Source organism: Ochotona curzoniae, unplaced genomic scaffold (assembly GCF_017591425.1).
Source record: "Ochotona curzoniae isolate NIBS_2020 unplaced genomic scaffold, NIBS_Ocur_1.0 scaffold_4701, whole genome shotgun sequence".
Lineage (NCBI taxonomy): Eukaryota > Metazoa > Chordata > Mammalia > Lagomorpha > Ochotonidae > Ochotona > Ochotona curzoniae.
Window position 1 is genome coordinate 80,911,936 of NW_024467122.1, and position 26,893 is coordinate 80,938,828.

The 26,893-nt window shown below is 45.9% G+C and overlaps 1 protein-coding gene across 3 annotated transcripts in view; it reads left to right on the top strand.

The window, feature by feature from the left end:
• The window catches only part of HMG20A (high mobility group 20A), a 69,685-nt gene extending 45,263 nt beyond the window's left edge, over positions 1-24,422 (top strand). For 2 of the 3 annotated variants that reach the window (XM_040970036.1, XM_040970035.1), the window contains exons 3-10: positions 3,141-3,288; positions 5,013-5,225; positions 11,088-11,220; positions 11,891-11,922; positions 17,713-17,791; positions 18,347-18,562; positions 19,238-19,380; positions 22,296-24,422. In XM_040970036.1, the coding sequence (XP_040825970.1) occupies positions 3,141-3,288; positions 5,013-5,225; positions 11,088-11,220; positions 11,891-11,922; positions 17,713-17,791; positions 18,347-18,562; positions 19,238-19,374 (958 nt within the window). In that variant the 3' untranslated portion in view covers positions 19,375-19,380; positions 22,296-24,422. Of the gene's footprint in view, positions 1-3,140; positions 3,289-5,012; positions 5,226-11,087; positions 11,221-11,890; positions 11,923-17,712; positions 17,792-18,346; positions 18,563-19,237; positions 19,381-21,051; positions 21,092-22,295 lie in introns of those variants that run through there. The other variant, XM_040970037.1, reaches the window with a different exon arrangement.
• The last annotated feature ends 2,471 nt before the right edge of the window (positions 24,423-26,893 follow it).

Genomic DNA, 26,893 nt, shown 5'->3' on the forward strand with positions numbered 1-26,893 from the left:
CCTGGAAATGTCAGCACAGACCACATGAGTAGCAGAGAGGATGAATGCAAGGATTTGGGATCAAGGACATAAATAGACAGGTTGCTGACTTCTCCTTGGAGTTTGAGCAGTTCATTACTGGTAACGAAAGAGCTTTTTAGTTTTTCAGTATTTATCCAAGTTGTCATCTCTGTGGCATTTGACTCCTTTGCCATTCTTCTGAGTCCTGTTCACTCCAGGCAGGGATCCCTGAGGTTGGGACTGATTCCCAAACTGAGTTTATTTCACTGAAATGAACATGCACAATAATTAATAACGTGAAAACTGATAACACAGTTGAAATTAGTGACAGTAGAAAAGCATGTGTTTAACACACCCAAAGTGATTGATGTGTTTGGAAAATAATACCGAGATCAAACCAGATCCCTGATGATTGGCATTGAGTTCATAGTCTCTTTAGTTTCTTTTACTTACCTTTTTTTTTTTTTTAAACTTCAAAGTCATAGTTACAGAGAAAGAGATTTTCCATTCTCTGGTTCCTCCCCAGACGGACATTGTTGGGCTGGTCAAAGCTGGGAATCTCAAGTTTTTCCTGGGTCGCCAACATGGGCACAGCTGCCCAATGCATTTGTTAGCAAGGAGCTGGAGTAGAAGTGGAGTAGTCAGGACACAAGGCAACCAGTGCTATGCCAGGTGCTATGCCTGGTGCTATGCCAGCCCCTACTTAACCCTTCCATAAAGGATTTCAGAAATATAAAACACTCAGCCTAAAATCATCTATTATATTTATTTGTTTCATTCCCAGGACAGGCTGCATCTACCTTTGTTCATTTCTCAGTTCACATAATCTGGCATTTGTTTCCATAATTACTTAATCACCATGCAACCTGCTAAAATCACAAGCACTTCTTTGCAGTCTTCGTGTCCTCTGATTTAGTGGTCATTTTTTTTTAACCTATCTTATTTGACATTTGCAGCTTTTTTTTTTCTTAGCTAATACGGTCTTTTTAAAAATCTTCCAAATAAATAAATAAAATAATGAAAGTCTGCTTGGCCTGGCCTCCGCAGCAGTCTTGCGCCCGGTCTCTGTACTCATCCCAGCCATATTCTAGCTTAGTCTTTGTCTTCATTATCTTCCTGGAGAGCAGCTAGTACTGCTCGGATATTGTTTGTACTGATACATCTCACATCCATCTCATTCAGGTGACATTGGGGCACAATGAGTTAAGTAGTCATCTAAGAAGCCATCATCCAGAATCATAGTGCCCATTCGAGTCAACAGCGGCTCCTCTTCTGACCTGATTTCTTGCTAATGCGCCTGGAAAGCAGCAGTTGATGGCTCAAGCACCTGGAGTCCCTGCCACCTTCAGGACCTGGCTCCCGGCCCACCTGGCTGTTGGGGCTATTTGGACAAGTAAACTGGCCACAGGAAGATCCTCTCTCTCTTCTGTCTCTCTTTCATCTGTCTGTCTCTCTTTCTCACACATTTTTTTCTTCATTGCTCTGCCTTTCATATAAGTCACTCTTCTTTAACGGGCAGAGTGGGGCAGGGAGGCATGGTAGCCTAGTGGCTAAATCTTCATCTTGCATCCACCAGGATCTCATAGGCGCAGGTTCATATCCCAGTGGCTCTGCTTTCCATCCAGCTCCCTGCTTGTGGCCTGGGAAAGCAGGGACCCTGCACCTGCATGGGAGACCTGGAAGAGGTTTCTGGCTCCTGGCTTCACATTGTCTCAGCTCTGGCCATTACAACCACTTGGGGAGTGAACCAACAAATAGAAGACCTTTCTGTCTCCCCTTTCTTTAAATCTGATCTGCCTTTCAAATAAAGATAATAATTTAAAAAATAATCCATCCCATACCTTTCTTCACATCTGTTCTCTGAGGATGTGTTTCTGGTAATCTATAGGACAGCTCCACTTAATTTATGCCACAGGTGCTTCACACTGACCATTTTCTGATCTGTCTTTGTGTGTGTGTCTGTGTGTCTGCCTCTCCCCCCTCCCCCCTCTCTCAGACACACACAGGCCATGTTCTTACCTTGGCTAACACTAAGTCCATAATCACCAATTTGGAAACCTCAAGATTGCCTCCAGCTCTTCCTTTTCTTTTGCGTCCTCTCTACCCTCGATCCTGCGATCCTGCATGTGCTTGTCTCTCAGTCTGTTACACCTTCTCCTGTTACCTTCTGCCTGAAAGGGTGCTGTCTACTTGATACACACTTACTCATCATGCAAGAGCTTCTCAGTAAAATCATTCTTGGCCTCTTCAAACCATCACACATTGTCCCATGCCTCTGGGGCACTTTTTACAAACCTCTTTCAGTACTCAAGTTGCACTGTAATCATTGCCTGTTACCCTTTGGGATATGCATTCTTTCAGAATAGTGACTGAATATTCTGTTATTTATTCTTCTGCCACCCTCACCTTTCCATCTACCCCCATCCCCACCCAGATAAGGCTCCCTAGGCTATGGTGCAGCCTTGTCTCCCATTCCTTTCCGTGCGATAGAGTCAGCCCCAGAGCTGACCGTCATCTGTCACTTCTGTGTGCACCCCCTAGAAGTTTGAGCTGGCTGCTGACTCATCTGTAATAAGCTGATGGGAACAGAAAATTGTTTCTAGTTGATTAGCACTTAGAACTTACTGAATTTAATAACACTGTTCTTAGCTGATCTGATTATCAATATAAACACTATAATGCAGGAAGACATAGATCCTGGATGTTATCAGGAGAGTTATTTTTATGCCCTTCAGAAGTTCTCTGCTTTGTGGCAGGGCAACACTGGCTCTCTAGCTCCCATTCATGTCCATCTTCTCTGCTAATGGCCTTTGCTTTCACGCGGGACACACCTGAAAGATAACATGCAAGGCATTCTGTGTCCTGGGCAAAGCTCAGTCACCAGAGACATATTGAGGGAGAGGCCGTTCTGGGGGGAACATTATAGTGTAGTAATTCCAACCTGCTTCCCGCAAACACTAAAACCTTTTTAAACATTCTCTAACTTCTGTGGAGACATTGTTCACATTGACACAGATTGTAGTGAGGAGTTCAAGCACAGGCATGTCCTTGTGCTGGCAGAGAACTTGTCTTGAGCTCTGGGTAATGAGTGGAGTCTGATGCTGCTGATCCAAGCATTTGCCCTTGTGCCTGTCACTTAGGTTAGCCCACCCGGAGGCCCCTTACAGTGGTGGAGCCACATCATCCGCCAATAATCCAGAATTTGTGGAGGACCTCTCCCAAGGGCAGTTGCTGCAGAATGAGGCTTCCAATGCAGCAGAAGGCACTGAACAGAGGCATGAAGATGAGGTAAGCTGAGGAGTTGCCCCCCCATTACTGTCCAGAGAAATGGCGAGTGAGGGAGCTGTTGATAGAGGTGTCCATCAGCTGACCGTCATACATTCTTGGGCTGACCGCTGCTGAATGTTCTCTTATAACATTGCTTATTCTGCTTAGAATCCCACCAGTGATTTTAATGACTTAGAGACAGTAAACTCTTTTTCTCCCCTTGCTAAGAAGTTCATTCCCTTACGTATAAAATACTCAGCAAATTTTGTTAAGTGAGTGATTTCATGAAAAAAGTAATCAACAGTGGGCCCACAGGCCCTTATTCTGGGCCACACTTTCAACATGAAGCCACCTGTGCCAGAAGGTTCCTCCCCCTCACCGTGCCCTTCATCCTCCTGTAGGGGGAGCCTTTCTTGGCTGTACACAAAGGCAGTTGTGCCCTGGGTGATGCTTAGCAGATTACCTGGGCTGTTTTAAAGCACTCTTTTTTAGCCAGAAAAGAAAACAAAAGAAAAACACACATATCCAATTGCTTTTTGTCTTTATTATTTTCAAAAAACAATTTTCTTTCAAATTTGTCTCATTGGTATTATTATAATGATTATTTGAAATGTTTTAAACACCTTAAAGTCTTGATTTCTTGATTGTAACAGAAATCTCTAATACACGAGTGACCTGCCTCTGACGATTTATGACTTGATCCCTACTACTAACTTGATTAATATGTCCCCATAGTGTTAACAAGCAGCCAACTCGAAAATAAGTTAGAAGAGTGAACTGCTGAAACTTGAGTAGTATTATAACACAGAGGATCAGGTCCCTGTGACAGATTGCTAGGGTACTGGTGTTTATAGGCATACAGTACCACAGTTATTTAGATATTTTTGTCCCCTTTTATTTATTCTTCTGTTCTCTGAAGTAACAATTCCTTTATCCATAAAACATTAGTATCTGATAGGCCATGTGCACTTGTAAAATTATTTAGCAAAAGTGGGATATAGCTTATGTTTCATTGAAAAGACCAAGGAATGGGATGTGCTGAAACATCAGACCTCAGTGGGGATTTTTTTTCCCCCCGTTTTTTAAAGTGATTTAATCTTTTGGTTTAACTAATAACTTTTAAAGCTCTGGCTTGATAAAATATACATCTTAAGGAACAAATCATCAAGCCAAGAAACTGATCTTCATTTTGGAAACATTGTGCTTAAACTGAAATTTTTTGGTAATGCTTGTGTATTAATTTAAAAATATGTATGCTATCAGCCGTGGGAAGTATCTGGTCTTTGAGTGGTACTCGTGAGAGATCCCTGTGCTGCTTTATCCTGTGACAGCATCTTACTGTGATCTGCTGTGACAGCACCTGCTCCCTTGGCACCATGTTTGTGCACACTGGGCGTTTCTCTTTAGCACACCTCCCTGTCAGGAGTCAGCAGCTGGGATGTTTGTGTGGTCCTGGCTCCCCTTCCTCTCACTGAGGGCCCTGTGTGTAAAACCAGCCTGTCAGTGCAGTTGTCTGTAGTGTCCATGCATAGAATGGTCTGCTCATGAACCATCTGGAATTCGTTCTTAGAACTGCTCTGCAGATATCAGTATCCATGATAGATGTGGAGTGGTTTCAATTTCCAGGGCCATATTCATTGGAAAATGTAACTCCTCCTGATTTGTGTGTTAGAGTTTATTGTTGTTGAGATGTGTGGGGACTGTTTTCGGTGTTTGTTTGTTTTTCATTTTGCTCTGTTTTGTAGCAAAGAAGTAAACGAGGAGGATGGTCCAAAGGAAGAAAGCGGAAGAAACCTCTTCGAGACAGCAATGCACCGAAATCCCCCCTTACAGGGTATGTGCGCTTCATGAACGAACGCCGAGAGCAACTTCGGGCAAAGAGGCCAGAAGTCCCTTTTCCAGAAATCACAAGGATGTTAGGCAACGAGTGGAGTAAACTGCCTCCTGAGGAAAAGCAGGTAATGGCTGCTTCTCCTCGTCATCGGTTCGGGATTGATTCTCTCTGTCAGAAAAACAGAGGCAGGATGGGCGCTTGGCCTTGAGGAGTGCCAAGGCTCAGTGCCCACCTCACCTCACCTTCTGCCTCCATCCTCTGCTCATGTAGACCCAGGAGGCAGTTGTAGGGTCAAATCAATGGACCTCCATCACCCACGCAGGAGACCTGGGTTGCATTCCTGGCATCGTTTGAGCAGTGAGTCATTGGATGGGAGCACTTGCTCACACGTGCTTTCTGCTTTTCTCCTGCCCTCTCTCTGTCTCCTTGTCTCCCGGAGCAACGAGGATGATTGTTGATGCCCTAATTCTGTAGCAGAACCCAGGATAACAGGATGACTGGGTACCTCATAGCTCTTCTCTCTACAGATGCTTTTTGAATGTTTTTTTCTACATTGGCCGCAAAGATGAGAGCACGAGGTGCCCTAGGACTCTCCACAGCTGAAGCAGCTACTCTTCCATGAGTGGCTTGTATGCTGAGAGGTCCCATAAGATTGTTCTGAAAAGTTGTTCAATGTTAAGAAATCAGTCAACAAATTTTATTCCATTGAGTTAAATGAAAAACCAAGCTAAAAATTTCATCTAATAAGAATCTGGAGTTCACATAGGATTTTTGTTTATGAGCCAGCATTGTGGCATGAGTTAAGCTGGTGCTGGCAATGCCAGCATCCCATAAGGGGGTGCTGGTTCAAGCCCCGACTGCTCAGCCTCTGATCCAGCTTCTTGTAATGCATCTGGGGAGCAGCAGATAATGGCCCAAGTGCCAGGCTCTGGCTTCAACCCAACATAGCCCTGTTGCAACCATCTGGAAAGTGAACCAGCAAATGGAATACGTGTTTCTTCTTGGTTGCTGTCTCCTACCCCTCTCCCTGACTCTTCCGTGACACTGATGCTGTTCCTTTCAAATAAATAAATCTGAAGAACATTGGAAAGGCAGAACTTCAGAGAAAAGGAGAGACGGAAAAATCTTCCATCTGCTGGTTCATTCCTCAGTGGCCACAACAGCCAGAACTGAGCCAATCCGAAGCCAAGAGCTTCTTCTGGGTCTCCCACATGGGTTCAAAGGCCCAAGGACTTAAGCCATCCTCCACCTCCCTCCCAGGCCATAAGCAGGGAGCTGGGTAAAAAGTGAAGCAGCTGGGACTAGAACCAGCACCCTTATGGGATGCCAGTGCCACGGGTGGAGGCTTAGCCCATTATGTCACAGTACTGACCCTAGTGAATCTGTTTTTACAAAGAAAACTTTGCTTATGAAAAAGAATGCTTTAAATTGTTTTGAGATACAGTTCTGCCAAATTTTACATACTATGGAAAGTGAAGCAAGAACTATTTGAATTCTTTTTCTTCTAAAACAGAAATGTGCTCCATTGCCAAACTGAAACAGATCTGTTTGTTGGAGAGACTTGAGGGGAACCGAGGACATGGTAGCCTTGAGCTGGGTGAAATCCCACTATGGCGCCCACTAGTAGTGGCTGAAAGATCTTTACTTGTTTATGTCTTAGAGTCATACATCTGTGATTTACCCTCTTTTTGAAAAATTTCAAGCAGACTAAAACCAAATTGAAAAAACACTCCCCGGGTGATTAATTGAAGCCAAACATTCTTTAAGAGGTTAGATGACATTACTGTTTGAAGCTCTCTGTTCAGTGGTAAGCTAATACAAAACAATGTATATTGTATACTGTTATGGCTTTTTTTGTAAAGCGGTCAAAAACAGGATGTGCTAGCTAGATGGTTTTTCTTTATTTCAACCTTAATGCGTATTTATTCTTTAAATTTGGTTTCAACATCTAAACAAAAAAGCAGAACAGTTTTTCTCTTAAGGAAAATCACTGTTAATTATATGGGACAAAGATTTTATGGAGGTTTTTTTGTTTGGGCTTTTCGGGGGGGGGAATTATTTTAAATGCTCAAAAAGTTACAAACAAAAATAATGTAGATGGGCCAAACACAATGGCCTAGTGCCTAAATCCTTTCCTTACACACACCAGGATCTAATATGGGTGCTGGTTTGTGTCCCAGCTGCTCCACTTCCCATCCAGCTCCCTGCTTGTAGTCTGGGAAAGCAGTCGAGGACGGCCCAAAACCTTGGGACCCTGCAACTTTGTGGGAGACCTGGAGGAAGCTCCTGGTTAATAGCTTTGGGTCAGCTCAGCTCCAGCCACTGCAGTCAGTTAGGGAGTGAACCAACAGATGGAAGATCTTTCTCTTGGTCATGCCATCTCTGTGTAAATCTGCCTTTCCAATAAAAATAAATAAATCTCTCTTTAAAAAAAAATAAAGAATATAGAAAACTTCCATATATCCCTTAGTAAGATTGAAAGGCAGAGTAACACATTTGCCTGTTTTTGACAAATTTTATCCCATCTCTGCATTTCATTACATTCATACTTGTACATACCCAGTCTGTCTGTCTCACATGCACACATGCAGTTTTTTCTGAATCACTGGAAAGTAAGTTACATCATACTCCTTTATCCCTGAATATTTCAGTGTGTGTTAGAAATCTTCTCCTATGGGGCTGCTGTTGTGGCATAGCAGATAAAGCCATCACCTACAATACCAACATCCTATATGAGCTCCAGTTTAAGTTCTGGCTGCTCCAATTCTGATCCAGCTCCATGCTAATGACCTAGGAAAAGAAGCAGCAGATATCTCAAATATTTGGGGCACTGTCACCCCCATGATCCCTGGTTCCTGGCTTTGGCCTGGCCCGGCACAGTCCTGGCTGTTGCAGCCGTTTGGAGGATTTACCAGCAGATGCAAGTTTCTCTCTCTGTCTCTGACTTTCAACTCTTTTAACTCTGACTTTCAAATAAATAAGCAAGTCTTTTTTAAAATTACTTAACTATAATAAGCAGCTTCATTATTTTGTATTAATATAATACATTAATCTGCCATCCTTATGTTAGCCTGACATTATTTTTTATATCACTTTCCTCTTCATTACAGTTTATTTATGTTTGCTCGTTTTTATTGGAAAGGCAGAGTTACAGGGAAAGAAGGAGAGAGAGAGCCATCCTCCATCTTCTGGTTCACTCCCCAAATGGCCGCAATAACTAGAGGGGGGCCAGACCCAAGCTGGGAGTCCAGTCTCGTGGATGCAGGGACCCAAGAACCCAGACCAGGCTCAGCTGCTATTCCAGCCGTAAGCAGGAAGCTGGATTAGAAGTAAAGCAGCTGGGACAACCAACTGGCATCCACATGGGACACCCACACTGCAGATAGAGACTTAGTCCACTGTGCCATCACACCAGCTCCTTGTTTTGTATTTTTAAGATTTATCTCTTGGGCTTCAGATCAGCTCGGCTCAAGCTGTTGCTGCCATCTGGGGAGTGAACTAGTGGATGGAGGATCTTTCTATCTATCCTTCTCTCAGTTAATCTGATCTGCCTTTCTGATAAAAGATTTACTTATTTTTATTACAAAGTCAGATATACAGAGAGGAGGAGAGACAGAGAGAAAGATCTTCCGTCCGATAATTCACTCCTCAAGTGAGCGCAACAGCCGGTTCTGTGCTGATCCAAAGCCAGGATCCCAGAGCTCTACCAGGTCTCCTACACAGGTGCAGGGTCCCAAGGCTTTGGGCTGTCGTTGACTGATTTCCCAGGTCACAAGCAAGGAGCCAGATGTGAAGTGGGGCCACCAGGATTAGAACCAGCGCCCATATGGGATCCCAGCACGTTCAAGGCAAGGACTTCAGCCGCTAGGCCACGCCACCGGGCCCTAAATAAAAGATTTATTTTCTTTGTTTGACTGGCAGAGTTAACAAGAGGTATAAACAGAGAGAATGGTCTCCCAGTTGCTGGTTCGCTTCCCAAGTAGCTGCAGCAGCTGTTGCTGGACCAAGCTGAAGCCAGAGAAACAAGTAACTCCATCCAAGTCTCCCATGTGGGTGTCAGGGACCCAAGTGTTTGAACCATCTTCTGCTTTCCCAAGTACATTAATAGGAAGCTGGATCAGACATGGAACAGCTAATACTCCAACTGGCACTAATGTAGGCTGCCATCATTTGCAGGTGATGACCCACTGCACTACAATGCTGGAGCTTCCCTGCTTCTCCTTTTGTGTTTTTCTGACATTTCCTCATGAATTCTGCCTTCTTGATCAGATTACTTCATAGGTATGGCCCTTTTCGGGGTGTCAAAGATGTGTCTATACACAGGACCTCTTTTTTTATCCCTATTAGTAATGTTAATTTTACTCATTCAGTAATTTTTATTCTGCTTTTTTTGTTTTTGAAAAGCAGTGTGACAGAGAGAAAGGGACAGACAGATCTCCCATCTACAACAAATACCCACAGTGGCTGGGGCTGGGCTAGACCGGAGCCAGGAGCAGGCATGCCATCTGGCTCTTCCATATAGGTGGCAGGAACCCACGTGCTTGGCCGTATATAAGCTGCCTCCCAGACACCTTAACAGGAAGCTGGATCAGAAGCAAAAGCTGGATTCAGTCCCACGCGCTCAGATATGGGATAAGGCTGACTTAACCCACTGTGCAGCAATGCTCTCCCTGTGGGGAGACTTAGTTTGATTTGATTTGGCTAAGAGAGAGCTCCCTAATTATCCACAGTGGCCAAGAGTGGGTGAGGCTGAATCTGAGAGCTGACCCCATGCAGGTCTCCTACTTGAATCGGGAGCCCTATTGCTTATGTTGACTGCTGCTGCCCTGGGTCTGCTTCAGCAGGAAGCCAGTCGGGGGCTAAAGCCAGATGTCAAACCCATGCACTCTTATATGCTCATGGCATCTAAACTGCTGAACTAAATGAATGCCCACCCTGGGAAATATTTCAGAACCTGCAAATAGCCTGTTCCACATCAAAATTGTCCCTACATTAAGCATCCGCTAATGATTTCTGCCTGATCTCCATCATTATGGTTGCAAAAACGATCATTTTCCAACTCATACACTTGCTCCATGTTTACCAGTTGGCCTCAGAATTAACATCTAAAAAACAGCTTTCCTCCTCTCCCTGCTTTATGTACTTATTTATTGTCCATTTATTAGTAGTATGAAAACAAATAGTTACTGCACCTTTTATTACTACCTGAACTTTCTTCCTCCCCCCGCCCCCCATGGTTTCTAACTTACTATTTGTACTTAATGATTTTGTTACTTACATGTTCCCAGCTTTGGCCAGTTCAGTGTCCTCTATGTCAAGCTCATATGTGGCACAGAATTTTTAGCATACTTTCTGATTGTGGCTTGTACTCATTGTTCATATTTTCTTATACTTGGTTTGATGAATGCAACGCAGAAGACATTAAACAAAATAATCCTAGTAGGCCGGTGAACTTAGTTTAAATAATTAATAGCACACAGCAATCAGAGCATGGAGATGCAGGCTCTCTCAGAGTAGTCTTTTTTAGGGCTGTAGGATGAGGTCACTCGTTTTATGTTCCTCCCTGGCACTAGTGCTCTGCTCTTCCGGCTCTTAGAAGACCAGTTGATGAATGAGATCATCCCCTCAAAATGGGTTGGCAAAGAAGCTAAATAATGATACCTTCCCCTGGAAGACCTTGTGGGACTCTAGTGGCCATGCGGGTTGTATCCATGGGTTAGAGGCACACCAGCCATCATCTTGATGCATTTTTAATGAGAAGAAAAAGCGATAGTCTAAAGAGTAAGAAGCTCGTATTTCTTTTATAACCAAGAGGCTGTATTTTTATATCATTCATATGATTTGTTTTTATGATTCTCTCTTAAATTTTATTTCCTGTATACTCTTCTTTCAGTGTTCTACTGGTCCTGCTTTCTTGAAAAGGTTAATTACTGTTTTACCCAAGTAAGGTCTGTTTATTAAGCATACTCCCTCCTTTCTTTCCTAGCGCTACCTTGATGAGGCAGACAGAGATAAGGAGCGGTACATGAAGGAGCTGGAGCAGTACCAGAAGACAGAGGCCTACAAGGTCTTCAGCAGAAAAACCCAGGACCGGCAAAAAGGCAAATCCCATCGGCAAGGTACCAGGACAGGAGCACTGTGCAGCATGTGCTTGAGGGAGTGTCCTAAGGCCACTTGTCACAGCAGCAACCACATGACATCATCACCTTGGAACTTTAGAACTTTCTGCTGGGTTTCTGTAAGACCTCTGTGAGTTGCCCGTGCTGTTTTCCTAGCTCTCAGTAAGGGCATCTCTTTTGTAAGTTAGGCTGTCTACTGAGCCACATAACTCACTTTCTATAACACTTCTCAGCCTGCCATACGCCATTTCTCCCAACCTCCAATGAGATTCATTCCTTCAGGTGGATGTACATTCAAAAGGTATTTATCGAATACTTTATTAGCTATCTGGTTCTCCTCTAGGCATTAAGTATGCAGCAGTTAGGAGATGTTATTCCCTTTGAAATGGATCATTACACCCTGCCTGTCCTTCTGCTGCCACCTCATCTACACACGTGGGCTTCTGGGCTCAGGAGCCGCAGTGCCATGCAGTGTGTGCTCTGGGGCCTGCTTGTGCCAGGACTTCCCTCTCCCTTTCATTGACTGGACTGTTAAAGCCAGAAGGGAACATACCAGCAGTTCTCAGAGTCCCCTATCCCAGGAGGCTTTGTAATCAACCACAGGCAAACAAGTGTGGATTTTTTTCATTTTTTTTCCCCAACTTAATGTTCTACTCTCTGATATTTTCAGATGCAGCCCGACAAGCCTCTCACGACCACGAGGTAATGAGCCTACTGTCTCTGTGTCACATAATGTGTATCTATAGTAATGTTGCTGTTTGAAATGTGTGTGTTCAGTGGCAGTGTTTCCTGTCCCATAGTTCCAATTAGGGAAGCTGCTTTTACCCAGGAGCTCTTGCACAGGGCAGACAGAACATATTGAACCTATCCTTAAACTACTGCCCTAACTCTGATCCTTTCCTGTTATCTCAGAACTTTATTCTTCGTGTGCCAAAGATGACTGAAACTCAGATGAGGGACAGAAAGGAGAACCAGCTGAAGGCTGTCCCTCACCTATGGTTTATCATCACTGATACACGGCCTGATTCTCCTTCTTTCAGGACCCTAGCATTTGGTTAAAATGATGTATTCCACTACAGTGTCAGTCAAACATGGTGACAAGAACTTGTGTCCTCGCCCTCCTTTCCTCTCCCTCTCCTCACTGGCACGTGATTGCTTGCTGCCTCTTCCATTCTGTTAGGTTCAGCCCCATGAAAGGGTTAAGGCTTGTGTTCTGTGTGTGTGTATGTGTATTAAGACTTAGGCCTGTGTATGCTGGCTGTGCTTCAGAGTTTGAAAACTATTTATGTAGGCTATGGTTAATATGTGCTTGCACAAAAATAAAACCTGTGGTAACTCCATGCTTTCACACGAGTAAGTGACTCCTCATTGCTCATTGCTTAGAATAACACATTTGGTTCAGCACTGTTTGTGAATGTCAGCTTCTCAGCCTCAGTAGCTTCACTCCTGTCTTCCCTGTGTGTTCTCAGACATAGAAGCCTTAGCCACTCACCATCCTCCAGGTGCACTGACCTCTCTGCCTCGTTCCTCTGCCCACATGGCTCCTTTCATGAGAATTCTTTCTCCCCTCCCCCATCTCCCAAGTCTGCCTCTCATCCTTCAGGCTCCTTTCCAAGTTTCATGTCCTCCTTCAACTCCTGTTGCTTTCTTCAGTTCCCTTTAACTCTTGTGGCTCTGTTCAGCTCTCAAGCACTTAGCTGATGTGCCCCAATATTATTCAGTGTTGGATTATAATCTCTCTGAGGGCACTCCTGTTCTTACCCACTGTGACTCTGACCATAAATGGAAGAAATAGTCCAGAAGTCCTTGATTGGTTTGGATAAGAACTCATTCAGAACTGGCCTGAAATAACAGTGGGACTTCAAGCAGAGAGGATTTTGTGATGTTCTCTCTGCATATATTTTTTAACCAAATCAAGGAAATCGTTTCTTCAAAATAGTAACTTACCTTGATGTGATAGTCCCCATGCTGGTGATCTATAAAACAGAGAAAAGATTCCGTTCCACAAATCAAATAGATCTGTTATCATCCACAAATTGTAAAACAAGAAACATAGCAAAATACAAGCATTTTATTCCTGTAAATCCCATCCTAAGTAGTTACATAAAGGGTAAAGTGTTGTGAGTCTTTTTTGCTTCAGAAACTTTGTACCTAAGCTTTGTGTTTGAACTCATAGTTGGATAATATTGCAAGTTTCCGTTTTACCTGCACTCACGTCACAAGTACTTATTTTCCTTTGTGTGCCCACCCACCGGCCTCCTGAAATGTCCGTGCTTCTTTTTTTATCCTGCTCCCACACATCCGTGTTTTTCCTGGCTATAGAAGAGAACATGTACAGTGGTCAGGAACCCAGAGTCTCACAGCTCCCAGTCCATCCTTGCCTCTTTCTGCCCTTTGGGTTTTACAGGTCAGACTCTTTATGGCACTGCTCTCTCCAGTAGTGTTGAGGACAGTCAGAAAAGATAACTGCTGCTGACTTTTTGCATGAAGCTTTTTGTGAAAATATACTAGTATGATATGAATTTCTGTAATTTCTATGATTAATGAAAAGGAATGGGTGTCTGTGGTTTTCCTGTTTCAGGATTAGACTCATGTCAAGCCAGCCAAGAGCAGAAGGCCTGGCTGGGGGCAGAGCCAGCAATAACTTCACAGACGTGCCTGCACTGGCTTCTGTAAGCACTTGCAGGATCGATCTCTCCTGGCAAGGCTGTCCACCCACTGAATGCCCCTCACTGCATCAGCTTTGATTTTCCATTGAGAATAGGCTGCCCAAGCAGGAGCATTGCAGAACATACACGATGTCCAAGAACTGGTTTGAAAGATTTTTCAGCTGCTTTCATAGACTACTACACAGTTTAGATACTGCATAATATTACACACTAAAATACTTGTTAGTATCATAGAAATTCAGAAAAACCAGCAGGCACCAAGGATGAGACACTTCCCTAGAGTCAGTGCGGTGGCTCAACAAGCTAATCTTCAGCCTACAAGCACTGCCTTACATATGGGCACTGGTTCATGTCCCAGCTGCTCTACTTCCATCCAACTCCTTGCTTGTGATCTGGAAAAGTATTAGAAAATGGCCCACAGCCTTGGAACCCTGCACCTGCGTGGGGACCTGGAAGAAACTCCTTGCTCTTGATTTCAGTTCTGCTCAGTTCAGGCTATTGTGGCCATTTTGAGAATGAACCAGCAGATGGAAAACCTTTCTGTCTCTCTTCTCTGTCAGTTCTGCCTTTCCAATAAAAAATCAGTAAATCTTAAAAAAAAAAAAAAAAACACTGCCCTATAGACCCCATGAAAAGGAGGTGTTGGATCAGCTGCAGAGACATCCCAGGTGTGGATCAGGTGCTTAAGCAGAGGCATGAGTGAGAAAGAGCAAAAACCACAGTCCCCAGCATCACAGATCCCGATTACACACTTCGGTCCTTCTCCACAAGGAGCAGAATGGGAGATGTAACAGTAGTCTCCGGCTCACCTGGGAATGTCAAGACCCACAGCATCCTCTCGGCTGAGGGCCTCATTTTACCACTGGCAGAAGTGATTTGGCTAAGACATGAAAGAACTTACCCCGATCGCTTGCTGAATTACCTGAGAGGCAGGAATGCCACGGAAGCCCAGGCCTCCTATCTCAGCACAATGCCACACTCTCCAGAATGAGCTGAGCAGTACTGAATGTGCCACATGGACAAGACTGCTCTGAGATCTCAGCAGAAGGTATTGGCAGTGAGACAGGAAGTTCTTGGTTTGTGTACAGTAAAGACATCAGCCGTATTCCTAAATGGAACTTGAGTCCCAAAGACATTGTTACCTTGCCAGATGCCAGAGAGAGCACATTGGAGCTGAACAAGCGCTGACCTGCAGGCCGCTCTGCATAGCAGCAGGGCACTTCAGTCTGGCACACACTGGCATCACCTTCCCCAGAGGAAAGGGCACTTGAGAGAAGCAGATCGTACTCCTAGATCACAGCAAAACAGGTTCAGTTCCAAAGGACCTCTGTCCTCTGACCCTCGGCTCAGTACATAGAATAGATAAAAAGGTGGGTGAGGACTGTGTTTGCGCCTTGCAAACCACAAGCCAGGTCACTAGACGGAGGGGTCTGCCAGCATTCCTCTCAAGTGCGAGTCTGCATCTCAGATGAGGACTAAGAAACAGTGATTTTTTTTTCTCCTTTAATTTATGAAAAATGACAAGATGGTACTCAGCCTGAGCAAATTAAACCCTCTCAAAGAGGAAATCATCCTATCCTTAGGATTGTAGTCCCTTGAGCAGTCCTTGGAGTGATATAAGAACAGCGAGGCCCCCAACAGGACCCTGTTCATGCCGAGTGATGTGCACAGGGGTGGAGAGGGCTGATGGCTTTTATTACCACTCTCCCTGCAAGTAGAATTGCTCTGTTGCCTTTCAGAGACTGGGCGGCTTCATTTAATTGCTTTAATGCTTCTTCTTTTGTGCGGTCAAGATGTGCACCCAGGGGCAGCTCCTCAGTGTGCCTGTGCACTGCTGTCCTCTGCTCTCCCCTGATTAGCTCGGCAAGGACTGCTCTGACTAGGCTAAAAGCAGAATGACCAGGCAGAGCATCCAGGACCATGGAAATAGCTCTCTGTACCTTTGTCATGTTTGGTACTCAACCCCAGTACCTAACCATCAGGTGCTGAGACTGCAGTGAGGTAACTGATCCCACGTCCATCCAAGTAGTGGCATAGGAGACTGAGTAGATAGGCTGATAAAGCAGCAAGACTCCACCCTAAAAATCATGTGTTGCAGTGCATTATGCCTTACATGTGGCAAGGTGAGGAAGTGAACCCTAAATGACCTATTCCCCAGCATCAACCTGGTAACAGATTTAAAGCATACTATAAACCAGCAGGGTGAAGGAGAAGCCACCACAGAGTGTCTGAGATCCCTTCTGGAACCAGCTCTTCTTGCCCAGGGCTCTGTGCTCATTCAGTGCACTCAGAAGTGGCTTTGCACACGAAAACTTGGAGGCTCTAAGTGTGTACATTTTTCGGAGAAATCTTGCTTTCATTTGGAGGAAATTGAGAAGATAAAAATGAAGTGCTCCGAGATGGTCCTTAGGCAGATGCGTGGTGTTCCAGACTGTCATCTCGGATGCCCTCCTTGATCACATTTGCCAAGCAGTTCTCTGAGCCCAGGCCCTCGCCAGGCAGACCCTGGTACACACACAAGCACTTGGCTTGTCCAAATTCCTTCTCAGGCTGTTAACTGCCTAGCTTTAGTACTGGGCACCAGATCAGTTTTTTGTGTTATTTTTCGGGTTTTTTTCAGGATGAAAAATCAGTGGTGACAGGATTAGGAGCATCACATTCCATCTCTAGTTTTAAATATGCTCTTATATGATGATTTCTAAGTTTTTTGCTTATACTGTTGTTGTGTTTTAATGGTTTTTGAATCTTCATATTTTATTAGCAGTTTCTTTGATACTCATTTCATACCTTTACCATCTTCCATTTTATGAAGTTTTATAAATTTCTAAAATTTATATTCATAATTGTTGAAATTTCACCTTGACATGAGTTAGAATCTTCTCTCTGTTGGTGCATGCTGCAGTAGCCAGGGCAGGGCTATGCTGCAAGCAGGGACTTCTTACAGGTCTCCCACATGGATGGCAAGGGCCTCCGTGCTTAAACCATCTTCAGTGCTTTCTTTAGGACATTAGCAGGGCCTGGATCAGAAGTGGAACAGCCAGGACATGAACTGGAGCTCATGTGAAATGGCAGTGTCACAAGCAGCAACTTTACCTGCTACACTGCAACACTGACCCGCTGGCTTTATTCTTTAAGATCATTGTGGATAAATAGATCCACATTGTGGATAAATAGATTTTATAACAGTATTGTGAGACTTTTTCATGACCTACTGATGAATGTATCTTAGGATTTGTTATTCTGTTTTATCTCACGTAATCCTTAGCTTTCTCATTTGTAGAGCCTGTATTTTTTTTTCTCACTTCTTGGTTTTATACCTTTGTTTCTCCTGTGCCTGAAAACAGTCTGAAAGAGCCCCAAATAAGGTTTTCCCCCCGTAAAAAAGCAGACATATCAGCAGAATAGCATGGTTAGTGTTCACAACCCATAGGTCTCGGTTTGAAGCCCTTGTCTGCTCTGTAGATGCAGACCGCAGAGGCCTGCCTTCCTGAGCATTTACATAGGGCCCAGTGGAAGTGCCTGGAGCACCCACCTTTGCAGCTGCTGGCCACAGATCTGTGACTGTGGAAAGCACAGAGCGGACCAGACGCTTCCAGAGCATCCTTTAGGGAAGTGTACGTAGGGTTTAAGGATGGTCCCTGGGCAGCAGCTGAGGGAGCGGAGGACAGCCTCTGCTTGCGCTCTGGAACAGCCGGATCCCAGTGACAAGGTGGGAATGGTGTCCACATACTCACCCAGGCAGTTTCTGCTCGCCCTGCCAGTGGGCTGGTACTTCACGGGGCTTCTGCATGAAAATGAACTATTTATTACTGTTGGTTCACAGAAAGAAGCAGAGGTGAAGGAGCAGCGGTCTGTTTTTGACATCCCTATATTTACAGAAGAATTCCTGAACCACAGCAAAGGTGATTATTGAGGGATCTTCCTGTGTTTCTTGGGTCTTTGGCAGGGATTTAGTTCTCAGGAGGGAGGGAAGGGAGAGCCCTCCTCAGGGCTGATGGCAGAAGGATAGCTGCTTCTGTCCTACCCTGCTCTGTACAGGGGCACCCAGTATGTCCAGGGCTGCTCTGCTGTCTGGATCAAGTGTAGACCACCAGGTTCTTGCTTATAGACCCAGCCTGGAACCCTCCGTACAAACCAAGTCTGACATGAAGTGAGAGGAGAACAGATCCCATTGCAGTGCAGACCAGACGCACAGCTGTGCTAAGCTCAGCCTCCCCTGCCAAACTCCTCAGGCTTCTCATTGCACAACTTGGAAAAACAAAACCTGATAAACAGAAAAATACCAGGAACTGCAACTGTTTGTCGCAATCTCAGGCCTGGAATTTGACTAACTTTAAGAATTAAAATAGCTCCAGGGGAGCCAGCACGCGGCTAGGGAGAGGAGGCAAGGGGCCAGCAGACAGCTATGCAGGCTTCTTGGGCCTCATGTTTTTTGGGGGGCGGTTTGCTCTCTGCAGCTCGGGAGGCGGAACTCCGCCAGCTTCGGAAATCCAACATGGAGTTTGAGGAGCGGAATGCTGCCCTGCAGAAGCACGTGGAGAGCATGCGCACGGCTGTGGAGAAGCTGGAGGTGGACGTGGTCCAGGAGCGGAGCCGCAACACGGTCCTGCAGCAGCACCTGGAGACGCTGCGACAGGTGCTAACCAGCAGCTTTGCCAGCATGCCCCTACCTGGTAAGGGCATGGCCCGGGTCCTCTCTGGCTAAAGTAGGATGCTGGTGAGGGCCAGGGTGTGCTGTTAGTGACAGCATGGAGAGACCAGGACTGGCGTCTCCCCGGGAGGAACGTCAGTAAGACATAATTTCTGCTGCCGGGATTTTCTGTGGATTACGTGCTTAAATTGGATGTCGGCGCTCAAAGTGTCAGCCTTGCTGGTCATTTACATTTATGTCCACCACTATTTTAATATAATGTTTTTTCCTCTCTATTAAGCTTAATTTGATATTCAGAATAGTGGAAACTGAGTCATAAATTCTGAGGCAAGCACTTTCCCTTCTATATGTTTGCCTGTTTTGTATTCGTTTTTGTTTTAATGGGAAGGAAGAGAAAACAAACAGTAGTATTTCTCTGGATGCTTCCATCTGGGGAGTGGCCATGGCAATCTTCTTCTGTTAGATGCAGCTTCTCACAGGCACCGTACAGCAGTTTATGCCCATCTGTTTCTTTAGAATATGTGGATTCCTGTCATGTCTTTGAGATCTAAACGTCTGTCTGCTAAAATTGGCCTTGTGTCTGGATCAAAGCATTGTTGCAGTCGCATTCTCCTTTGCTGTGGATCCCCATACCTGTTCCTTGGTTGATTGAATGGGGAGGATTTTCTTACTCTTCCTCTTGTCTCACTAACTGCAGGAAGTGGAGAGACTCCGACAGTGGACACCATTGACTCCTATATGAACAGACTGCACAGTATTATTCTAGCCAATCCCCAAGACAATGAAAACTTCATAGCCACAGTTCGAGAAGTTGTGAACAGGCTTGATCGTTAGGGAATGGTGAGTACCCACCAATAGGATAATAGGATGCTTACATGACATCTATTAAGAAAAATAAAATGATGTCAGCCTTTATCAGCACTCCCCACATCCCTCATTAACGCTGAGTTAATGAGCTGGAGGCTTGACTAAGATTCTTGTTGCTTCACCACTAAATGTAGTAAATAATGTCGGGATAAAATAAAGACAGTCTTCTTTCTGTTGCATACATAGTTTAACGGAGAAAGCAGGATTTGGTGGAGGGCTTTCACTTCTAACTTTAACGCAAATTAGCTGTGTTCTTGAGCCTTTGTTTCCTCAATAGCTTTGAAGAGTTAGTGCAAAAGTTAGAGGAGACGACCCCCAAAATAGCACTCAGAATGAAATAAATCTCACTTAATTGTTGAATTTCCTTTTCCCTGGAGATGATCAGTATATACAAGAAGCTACCGTATACGCAAGAAGCTGTCACGGGCTCTGTGACAGGGTGATGGCTGGATGTCATAGGTTTATGTGGACTCATGCAGTGACACTATCAGTGCCCAACTTTGAGGTTTAAAGAGCAAAGCAGAGAAGAGAGAAAAAAAATAAGTTTTTTTTTTTTAAGGTGCACTCAACAAGTGACTAGTGTGATGTGCTATTACCCTTCCCATGGAGAATCTACCAATGCAAACTGTGTGGTGCCAGATGCCAATTTCCAGGAGGGAATGGTCACTCAGAGTCCCAGAGATAGGGTGCCTTTTCCTGTGGCTCCCCCAAAACTGTCCTTTGTCAGTCAGCTTAAGTTCTATCCCTGCAGACACACAGACTGTTTGGAAATGTCAGAGTTGGATTGCACAGTGAGGTGGCCATGTGTGGAAAGTAAAATAGAAGCCACCAACAAGGGTCGGCTTCGGGTGTCCCGCCGTGGGTCTGATTCTTCATTTGTGCTGTGGGCACATGCCTGTCTGTCATTCACATTCTAGTTTAGCTGAGATGTTGAGCAACATATGAAGCAATGAATAGAACCCACTGTTCTTTATCACACGTAGCGATTTTGCTGACAAAGATAAAAGCAGAGGTCTTGATCCCTCTCGGTCGTGCCCTTTGATGGCAGCCGCACACTTTGGCCTCAGCCATGCGCTGTTGGAGAAAGGATTGCTGTCCTTCCAGCGAAACTGCCAGATGGAGCCGGCTGGGCTCCCCACAGGACAAGGAGGCGGTGCGACTGCGGCTGCTGGTGAGAACAGCTTGTAAACCTGGGCCTGAAACTTCCAGGAGCTCATCATCCTTCTCATTCTCGCCCAGGGCTTTCAATTAGCACTCTCATAGGCTTGAAAAGACAGAGCTGGGAGCAACAGCATGAAGACAGTGAGTGAGAACAGTAATTGATGACCTCCTCACGTAGGTATAAAGATGGTCCAAGCAAGCACGAAACCCAAGTCATTTTCCATTCCAAGTGTTTTATGAGAAGACCCTGCTAAAGCTTTGCCTATTTTTAAGGGTGTAAACTGGAGGATCTACTTCCTGGGGTGTCTGACACCAAGGAATGTTACCGTTATCCTTGACTTTAACCTACAAATATTTTGCCCTTAAAAAAAAGAAAACCGTGCACCCAGCACCGTAACTTAGTGGCTAAAGTCCTCACCTTGATCATGCCAGGATCCCATATGGGTGCCAGTTCTAATCGCGGCAGCCATGCTTTCCTTCCAGCTCCCTGCCCTTGGCCAGGGAAAGCAGTCAAGGACGGCCCAAAGCCTCGGAACTCCGCACCCACGTGGGAGGCCCGGAAGAAGCTCTGGGCTCCTGGCTTCGGATCGACACAGCTCCAGCCATTGCAAACGCTTGAGAAGTGACTCAATAGTCGGAAAATCTTACTTTCTGTCTTCTCCTCACTGTATATCTGACTTTTGTAATAAAAAATTTTTTTAATCTTTAAAAACAAAGAAAACCAAGTATGTAAACAGACTTTTACACTCTAGTCATGCAAATATAACTAAGAATAGTTCCCTACACGCACACACACACACACCCTGAAACTGTCACATGGAACAGTTACAAAGACTGTGATTAATACTAGCTTGGCCTCATTATACAAATATGTACAGACAGCCAGGCTGATGTCCCTAGCACTCATGGTGCAATTAATTACTCTGACATGAGGTTGGCAGAGATCTCATCCACTGTCAGGAGCCAGTGAGTGAAGGGAGGCTAATGGCTGCAAGTTTCTGAAGGCCCTACACAGGTTAAAGCTGGGAGAAACCTAGACAGCCAGCGTTTACACAGAAGAAGCTGAATTCCAGAGAGGTGAGAGGTCTGGCCTGAGTGGACGAGTGCTCAAGGTGGACTGCCTCCGTGCTCTCATCCTGGGTGCCTAGCACCAAGCAGTCCTGTAGGAGAGCATCAAGATAGAGCTGACTTTCTGTCCCACTTAGCGCTCAGCAGTTCAGAGCTCACAGAACTGTTGTCAGTCCCCTTACAAATATTGCTTATAAATAGACAACACAAAGATTGCCTGAACTGTCTGACTTTGTTGTAGCTAACTAGGACCTAGAAGTAAGTGGTGCCAGGAAGAAGCCATGAGGTGACTCTCCAGTTGAAAGATGACCACTTGATGTAAATTGCCAAAGTCCACACGGTGGCCGGTTTCCATTGACCGCTTGAGGATGGAAGTCAGATCTCTCACTGGACGATTACATTTGTGTCCCTGCAAGACAGACGCTCTCGGATCTTTACTCACATTCCCTCTGTGGGCTAGTCTCCCCTCGTGAGGTGTGCCTGGCAGTCACAGGATGGGGCAGGGGTATGCATCTTGTTGAAGTGTCACCTTGGGCTCCTCCAGGAAACTGCTTGCAGTTCCGGGAGCTCTGTCATCTGCACCTAACCCCTTAACATGCCTCTGATCAGTGCTTCAGCTTTTTGATGTCATCGTTTCTTCTTGTTCCCTGATTCTTCAGGTCTCAGCGCTCCGAATTGTTCTGTAATTGTTTCGCTTGTGAGGCATGAGAAGCCATTGGTGGAAATGTGAACTAATTGGAAGCCGAGAAGGGACCCCTTTGCTTGTGCAAGAGCTCTCTGAGCCGTCTTCCCCTAGGAGCCACCTGGACAAGCGACAGGAGAGACCTGTACACGAACTTCCTATGGACCCCTCTTTGTGTGACACCTTCACTGGGCCAGCCCCTCCCAAGGCTGCAACAAGAAGGAAGGCCTCCCATCATTACGGTTCCAGTTGGGCTCTTGTGTTGGCCAGTACCCGTTTTCTTACCTAACTGTCCCTATTGTGAATGTCCCTGTGGAGCGTTGGGGGGTATTACCTTCCTTCTTCCCATCCCACCACATTATCCAGTTCCAGTCTCTGACCTCTGGGCTCTGTCGCCATGTGGGGTTCTGAAGGAGGGAGTCTCTCCTTGCCTGGCCAGGTCTCCTCCCATTGTCACCCTAATGGGACTTCTTGCTGACAGTGTCCTGTGACGTATGTGGCTCAGTTTCCAGCCTGCACAGTGGGCAGTATGTGCCAGCCCTGCTGGAGGATGTTCCCACCGCCCCGTGCTGCCTGCTGCTCTCTGCGCATTGCTCCTCCCTCACAGGCACGAGGTCCAGGCAGTGAGGTCTCCTGTCCCCATCTGTGGGCCATGGCTTGCGGAGCATTTTTACTGAGGAGAAGGTCATTGGCAAACAGGAGAGAGAGGAAGAAAGTAGTTTCTCACTTGGCATTGCAGAAGAGCCCGGCATTTCTCCAAGTGAAAACCGAGGGCATCCCCATGCTCATTTGCCTGGATTCAGACAAGAGGAAAGTCAACCACAGCCACAGCTGACAGGGAGCTGACAGGAGGAGCACCTGGAATTCTACTCGCCCCTCATCTTCTTCCCAAGTTCCTTCCTTGGAATCTGGCTGGGAAAATGGGCAACCTTTTCCTGTCCCTCCTAACCATGGGGTTTTTGTTTTCAGCAACAGAGGGGAATAGAGATTGGGCTTCTCCTCTGGGCTTTTCCTTTTCTGATGTTTTAGCGCCCAAAGCTGAGGTGGCAGCTGAGATCTTTGGAAGCGTGGCCACACAACAGGCCTGTACAAGCAGGGTGCCAGCGGAAGCTGCCTGCCTGGCAGCCGCCTTCCCTCAGCCTCTACTCACCGGTGTATTTGCCACTCGAGAGGAGCAGCCACTGCAGAGTGGCCTTTCACTGCAGCCTTTGGGAAACCCATCACTGTCCACGCACCGAAGCCCCTATACCATCTCTTGGCAGTCAGAATAAGTCCCCACCATGACCTCCTGTCCTATACCTGGCTGACTCTTTCCCTGATCTTATCTCCTGCCACTTGGCTGAGATGCTTCACCTACAAAGTCCATGCTAGAACTCGCTGTGACAGAAGGGCGTCCACAGTGGTCCTACAGGCTCATGCCTGCCGCCGGAGGCTGATTTCCATGCGCTCTCCCTCGCTCCTCGTGATTCTCTCTGTTTCTCATGTATGTGCAGTCTTGCGTGCCTTTGTCAGCACTCTTTTTATGATCAGTACAGGCTCTCACTTGGTCTAAAACTCACCCTTCTCTGATCATAGAGGGGACACCCCACAATGACTGGAATATTTGCATATTCAGGAATGTATGAGACCCCTGCAAAACTAAATGATTTCTGCAAAGTAAGCAACTTGCTTTCAAAGTGCTGGCTCTCCCACTAGCTTGCCCTTCCTTGCTGGTGGCTGGGACTCAGCTGTCACAAACCACTGGGTTCTGCAGAACAGGTCTGGCCACCTGCACAGTGGCAGAGAGGGTCCAGGCCAGCACAGCCCCCCAGGCCTGGATTCACCACCCTTACATGGGCTCTGCCCATTCCCAGTCACGGATTTCTCTGTAAAACACAAGGAACAGCTGCAGAAAGGGGAGGCAGGTTGTATTTCTGACACATTTTAGGAAATTAAATTGTATACATGTGTTTGAAACTGTTGAAATGCCAACTTTTCCATACAAGTGTTTTATAACTGAACTTTGGGTTTTTTTTTTTTTTTGGTTTTTTTTTTTTTTTTTTTTTTTTTAGTTGATGTGCTTGCCTGGCATTTGTCTCATTAAAACTTTTCTATGTGAGCCCAACTGGTTCACTGGGTGTTCATTTTGCAGTGGGAAAGTTCTTCCTCTCCTCCTCCTCGGCTCTCCATGAATCATCAGATCTGTGATGTCTTCTAAACGGCATACAATCAGTATTTACTCCTTGCTCTCTGATTCAGAATGTATCTTCCTGTTTGAGAATTCAACTCTTCTAATATACCTTGTAATGATGCTGCAAGCTGTGCTTCACCCTCAGGTAGCCATGGTATTCTGGAGCCAACTGGAAGGAGGTTTTTAAAATCACTGGCTCCGGAGTTCCTTTCATAGGCGATATTGTGACAGAAGAGAGAAGCTGTATGCGTAAATGCTTGGTTTTTAAAAATAACTATCAATTTTCTTTCTTTTAAGATTGATTTATTACTATTGGGAAAAGGCAGATATATAGAAAGAGGGAGAGACAGAGAGGAAGATCTTCTGTTCGTTGATTCACTCCCTAAGTGGCCACAATGGCCAGAGCTGAGCTGAACCAAAGCCAGAAGCCAGTTCCAGGTCTCCCACGTGGGTGCAGAGTCCCAAGGCTTTGGGCCATCCTTGACTGCTTTCCCAGTGCACAAGCAGGGAGCTGGCCGGGAAGCGGGGCCACTGGGATTAGAACTGGCAGCCACAGGGGATCCCAGCACATTCAAGGCGAAGACTTGCCAGGCCCACTACCACTTATGTTAACCAGTCCATCTTTGTGAAAGAAGTTTGTCACATGTTGCTATCCACCAGGCCCTTGAGTACTTTACTAGTACTCTGGCTTCCAGAGTACTCTGCTGTGCTCTGGGCAGGCAGCCATGTGACCCTAGGCGTGCCTGGCTCTGTCTCTATTCATCTTCCATCCCAGCAGAACAGCTACCTCCAGTCCCTTAAACTGTTGCCCACAGCAACAGCCAAGTGACAGAAATGGCAAAAACTGTATGTCTTGGCCAGAGAACACTGCCGAGGCTGGTGCGGTGGCACAGCAAAGTTAAGCTGCTGTCTACAGCACTGGCATCCCACCTGGTCTCCAGTTCTGGTCCTGCTCTTCCTCCTGTCCAACCCCCTGCTAAAGTGCCTGGGAAAGCAGTGAAGGATGGCTGAAGTCCCTGGGCCTCTGCACCCGCTGGGTAGGGCTGGGAGAAAACACTGAGCAATCCTGGTTTGGCTTCAGCCTGGCCCTTTGGAGAGTGAACCAGCAGATAGAAAATATCTGCTTGTCTAACTCTTATCATATAGATAAATAACTCCTTAAAAATAATAAAACCATTTTAGAGCACTGCCAAAGGTAGGCAGACCAGGTTTGTGGAGAGGCTCCTGTCTGAACCACGTGTGGGTCCTTGCTCAGGGCCACCGCTGGTCCACAATAGCCGCCTGCCCAAAGGAAAGGCCAGAGCAAAGACAAAAGGAGTTGACAGGGGTTTTTAAGAACACTCAACACTTCTGGCCCAAACCTGGTGATGTGACTTCAACTAGCAGGAAAGAAGAGCCAGAAGTGGCACAACTGTGTCAACATGGCTGCTCCAATACCATTCTAGTTGGAGGAAGTGGAGGTAGAGAAGGAATGTGGAATACGACCATAAGTTCACCACTCACACCTGTGATGAGTGACTCCATGTGTGCACCAAGCCCGTCCCCGATCAGTGAATGGGGTGTATTAAATTGCTTTTGTACCCTGAGCTTTTGAGAATTACACTTCCTAGGTCCCCCCCCCCCCCCCGCGCCCCACAAACAAGCATAAATCTAAAAATTACCTTCAGTCTGAGTTGGCGTTTCCTGTTCCCCCTGCTGTCCTGGCTCAACAGCTGGTGGCCAGTCCATCATGTTGGGTAAAAGTCCCCATAAACAGGTGCTAATGCTTCCTCCCCACCCCGCCCATTGTTTGTCCCCCGTTTCTACAGGCTCAGCATCTGCTGGTTTACAACGACACCAGGATCATCCGTCCTTCATGGCGAGGAAAGGGAAGTATTGTTTGGCAGAAAAGTTCATAGCTACTTCCTGGCCTCTGAAACAATTTCCTGCCCCATAGTTGAGAGTTCCAAATCACGGGCTTTTTATTTAAAACAAACATTGATTTACCTTGGACATGTAGCCTGCCCTCAGATTCGGACTCTAGAAAAATCTGTAAACAGTCACCTGCATACCTGTTCATAAAGGAACTCAGAAGATACAATGAAAATATCCATGCTCATGAGCTCATCCGGAAACCCCTTTGGCTTGGTTTTTACAAGAAAATATGTTTGCCAGGAGAAGCCTTTGCTGCGAGAGGGTGGGAATGCAGAAAGAATATGCAGAATGGCAAATTTTGCAGACCAAAGGACTTTTGTGATCCCCTTGCAATTCCAGATCGGCGTGAAGGGGCTTTGACTGTTTCAATAGGGACGTATAGGACGGCCTGTTCTAAGTCTCAGGCACCCTGCCTGGTACTGAAAACCGAGTCCTTTACAGTCACCCTACCTATTGCCCTGAATACTCTGTTCATTTGGACCTACAATGGT